This window comes from Miscanthus floridulus, chromosome 13 (assembly GCF_019320115.1).
Source record: "Miscanthus floridulus cultivar M001 chromosome 13, ASM1932011v1, whole genome shotgun sequence".
NCBI classification, from domain to species: Eukaryota; Viridiplantae; Streptophyta; class Magnoliopsida; order Poales; family Poaceae; genus Miscanthus; species Miscanthus floridulus.
This window is the reverse complement of record NC_089592.1, coordinates 54,020,860-54,025,684: the sequence shown is the minus strand read 5'-3', so window position 1 is coordinate 54,025,684 and position 4,825 is coordinate 54,020,860. Positions and strand designations below refer to the sequence as shown.

The following is a 4,825-nucleotide window of genomic DNA, read 5'->3' as shown; positions in this document are numbered from 1 at the left end:
GGGAGACATCATTTACATTTCATTTACATTTTGTTACAAAAATGCCCATATCCATCGCCCAGTTTTTTAACAATGAATGTCCAATAATAATGAATCTCGAATCTCATAGCAACCCTTAGGCCAGTTTTAATGGGGTTTCATTAGAGTTTCATGGACATTAAATAGGCTGATGTGGCACCGTATTGATGAAGAGAGAGATGATAAGAGTTTCATGGGAGTAGAGAGAGTTTCATGAGGATGAAACTCTTCTACACTATTTCCAAAATATAGATGCATTGGTAAGAGGGCCATGAAATCCCCACTGAGACTGGCCTTAGAACAAAATTAACAAGCAGTTAGAATTTAAAGAGGTCGATAATCTCATTTTATGAAAGGTTGCCTCCAATTAAACTGCCACATTTCCTCGAGAATCAACCAAATTATTATAAAATTAAATGGGCCGCTATTTAATAGCTTTAAAGTACCAGTGTTACATGGGTTCATCTAAAAATTGGTAGCCCTCGTGGACAATTCTACTCTATGCTACAGTATTATGAAGAAAGTAAAGGAGCCAACTAAGCCATCACAATTACTAGAGAATCAAAAGCATATAACGAATCAAACTAGCTATAAATTAAATAGGTCTGTAGATACTAACCATAAATTAACGGCACCAAAAATTCAGATGCCTTCATGAAGGTAGTGCTCTCTAAAATGTAGAAAGAACAAGCATGAGAATTAAAACAATAATCAACAAAACAAGCTACAAATTCATTGGATTGCTAGTTACCCGCCTTTAAGCAAGGAGATCATGTTCATTCTTCAAAAACCAAGCCCCTCCATGAGCATTTTGGTAAAAAAAAAAAAGACCGCACCAGCGGAGAAAGAGGTGGGGAAATATGTTTCCTTGGATAGGCGTGCTTCGAATGTGAGGGAGGAGGAAGAAAGGGGTTGGGGTTTTATAACGTAGTTAGGACACTATTGGGTCGATTACAAACTGACAATGATATCGTGTTGTCGTTGTCGGATCAAGACACAACACCGTATTGGCATATCATTGTCGGGTTGTGACCCTACAGTGATATCCACATATCATGTCGTTTCAAACGTATAACACCTGCTACCCCACCACTCTCGTATATGCTGGAGCCGGCAGTGATCCCGTTTCACCGCAGAGTTGTAAGTCTAGGATTCAGATAATGATATACCACTGTCGGATCATGACTCAAACTGACAATGAGTGAGCTTCACTGTCGGATATAGAGGATCCCAATCGATCATATGCTTACAAACGGGCAGTGAAACAGGCAGCCTGTTCGGTTGGTTGGTTCACATCGTTGCTGGTTCATGAAGAAGTACTGCTGACTGGTTTGTGTGAGAGAAAAATACTGTTCCGGCTGAAAATTTTCGTTTACGACAAGCCACAGCCAAACGAACAAGCTGAGGATCATTGCTGGCTCGGCACACCCAATAGCTATGGGGTGGCAGAGAATGTGTGTTCTACGGACTTGTTAGGTTAATTAATATTTGCGTACTGATTTTTTAAGAAATATTTTACTTGTATACCATATTGTGTGTCGGATTATTATACCGAAATTTCTTCACTAGTAATGTATTTATGTATTACATTTCTCAAATCCCTACCTAAGCGGTACAGAACCAGCCAAACGTGCGTGATAGGTTCGGATTCGAGCCCCCAAATCGAATACCATGATCTTATATTCATGCATAATAAAAGTAAATAAAAAAGAAAAAGAAATCAATCACTGTTAAGAGACTGCACTGTAGATACTACCGTTATATACAGGCACGGAGCCAGCGGTGGGGCTAGGGGGGCTCCAGCCCCCGCCTACCGCTTGTGAGCAAGCGAAGCCCCGTAGAGCCGCCGTCTGAAATTTCAGCTGTAGATGTACAGGTAGGAGGGGCTGAGATTTGTTGAACCTCTTTTCTTGCTAATTGCCATTGTTTAGCCTTTCCTAAATTTTTTCCTAGCCTCGTCCCTGGTTATATAACCTGGTTGTGATTATTAAACTAAAAGATACAAAGATCAGGATACATTATGAAATTTCTATAATCTTACACTATATTATTAATACAAACTGTCATTAAAATTCTAGCCTGATTTATAATCTTTTTGTGCTCATATATAATTCTTTAAAAAAATAAAAACGAGTCTGTAGATCTTTCGGTTTGACCAAAAAAAAAAATCTAATTTCTCTATCATCCCAAAAAAAAAAATTTATTCGCACATGCATTGGCATGATGGCATCATATCCATGCATGCAAACAATGGAAGGTTTGATCAGAATGAAGAAAAGCCTAACCCTAGCCTGCAATGCGATGACTCAGCTGCCATTTGTGCGGCTTCAGCCGTGGAGACATTGATGGCGCCATCCTCCTCCTGTAGGTCGACATTGACGTCGACGTTGGCGTTCATGTCCATCGCCTTGATGTCGACTCCAATGCCGGCCGCATTCACATCCACCGTCTTGATGTCAATGTCAACCCCGGCGTCGTTCACGTCCACCACCGGCTGCAGCTCCTGCCGCATGTCAAACGCGTCGACGAGTGACGCCGCCTTTATCTCGAAATAATCCTTGGCGTCTATCTGGCCGCAATTCACGTCGAGGTGCTGCTGCTGATGCCTTATTTCTTCATCAGGCCCCGCCGGAGCCGTCAGATCTACTTTGTCGGCGGCGGCGCAGCTATCGTCGAAATCGAATTGTTGCATGTTGTCGAGGTTGATGTCGATGGTAGGCTTGCTACTGGCATCGTCGCTGGCGGTGGCGTCGTAGTAGAAGTAGTCGAAGAGCTGCTGCTGCTGCTGCTCACCGTGATCATCCTTGGGGCTGTGGCCTCCACCGTGGTGGTGGACGACCTCGTCGGTTGGAAGGATGGCCGTGTCAGCGTCGTGAGTCGTCGTGTAGAGTGCGTCAACGACCTCTTGCTGCGCGTTGAGGAGGAGCGGCTGGTTGGAGGACGTGACGTCGAGGTCAGCCATGCCGCCGCCTTGCTGCTGCGGTGGCATCGCGGTGGCCGCCGTGGTAGCCTGGCGGCAGAGCGCCAGGTGGTGGAGGACGGCGGAGAGCTCGGCCGTCTCGATCTCGACCTGGCGCTCCAGGCTGAGGATGAGGCGGTAGCAGCCGCCGACGGGGTCCTGCGCGCGCATGTCGGACTGGTAGATGAGCGTGCCCATGGCGTCGGCGCAGAGGTCCGGCCGGAGCTTCTTGAGCGTCTTGAGGATGTTGCTGACCCCGAAGAGACGGTGCGCGTTGAGGAAGCGCCGCTGCTGGTCGGCGGGGAAGTAGGGCGCCAGCGGGCAGTCCGGGTTGCACTTGCGCCGCTGGTACTTGCACGCCGCGCACGCCTGGTTCGTGCTCCCGCTGCCGCCGCTCCCGCCGCCACCGCCGCCTGTGCCGCCGGTGGTGCTGCTGCCGCGAGGGGAGCTGCTCGCCGAATGCGGGGAGGAGCGCGCGTTGCTGGGGCTGTGGTTTGAGGAGGGCGGTGTGAGTGCAGAGGTCCCGGTGGCGGTGGCGATGGTGGTAATATGCAGTTGGGAAGCGGCCGTGGTTGGGGCTACGGAGGAGGTCATTGTCTCGCCGCGCGCGCCCGATCGCGCAGGTGGCGGCAATGGCGATCGTATTGCGTGCTACCACGACCGAGGTCGGGGGCGTCGGTGGAGGGCTGGCCCCGGCGCCGTCGTAGGAATAGGAGAGGCGCCGCGGGCTGTCCGCGCCATTAATTAGCTTCCGCCATGCTTCGTGATGCCTATTAAAAGACATGATCCATGCATGAGTCTGTGGACGGGTGAACTCGTTGAGAGATGGGAGTTGGATGGCTGTGGCGCAGGATGGCTTGTGATGCATGAAGGGAACGAGGGAGTGGTCCGAATCGGTCATGATGGGTGATCGGCCACTCCGAGCATGCTGGGCTGTTGATCTACAGGGTGGTGTTCGTTGCATAGTCACAAAGTTCCCGGTATATAGGGTACAAGCAACGAGATACCTAGAATGTGGATCGACGATTTTAGGTTCCCGATTCGTAAGGGGTGTACTTCTTCAGGACGATTAGTTCGAGGAGGGGATACCCAAAACGTAGCTATGGAATGAAGATCGTGATCCGAGTATATTTGAGTCCATAGCCGTTTTTTTTTTCCTGACTTGCAACACTTTCTTAGACTTCATTTCAGATTGGGCTGCAGTCCCATTTACGTTAGGTCTTCAGAGCTCGGACGCACGCTATTCAGTCCAGACCAGGAGCTTAACATGCAAACACATGGATTCAAATTGTAGTGACTACTATTTCCAGATGCAGCGGCTTGACTGCTTGTGCGAAATGGTCTCGGTTCATAGTTCATTTCCATTTCTAGAGACGGTCGCCCGGGCCGTCAGTACAAACTTGTTAATACAAACGGGCGTCTAAATTGTTCTCCTTTGTCAATGTAACTACACAAACAGTCGGGCTAACATACCCTGTTAACGATTTTCACAAAACAAAAGTGTGCTTCCTAGTATTTGAATTCGTGACCTAAAATCTAAGACTTAAAAAACATTTTGCTGTTCTAAATGACTTCAAACAGAAATAAATTGTTAACTACAAAGTTGTCGGTCACATTGCGAACTATGATTTTAGTATTGATTATGTCAAAAATGTATGAATGTATGAGTGTCCTAAAAAAACTGAGGTCATTTGAAAATTGTAGATTTCGAATTACAAAATCAGAGAACTTCAAACAAATTTTTTGGACTCTAAAAAATTTTACAAAAAAAATCAACTACAAAGACGTAGATGTCATTGAGCTCAACAATTTTGGCATAAACTTCTTCTTCTTCTTCGGACTTCGCTT

The 4,825-nt window shown here is 47.1% G+C and overlaps 1 protein-coding gene across 1 annotated transcript; it reads right to left on the bottom strand.

Annotated features, from left to right (window-relative positions):
• Nucleotides 1-1,987: 1,987 nt before the first annotated feature.
• On the bottom strand, nucleotides 1,988-3,708 carry LOC136501764 (uncharacterized). The gene has a single exon (XM_066497303.1). The coding sequence runs from the start codon at nucleotides 3,569-3,571 to the stop codon at nucleotides 2,282-2,284; it is 1,290 nt and encodes a 429-aa protein (XP_066353400.1). The 5' UTR covers nucleotides 3,572-3,708; the 3' UTR covers nucleotides 1,988-2,281.
• Nucleotides 3,709-4,825: the final 1,117 nt, after the last annotated feature.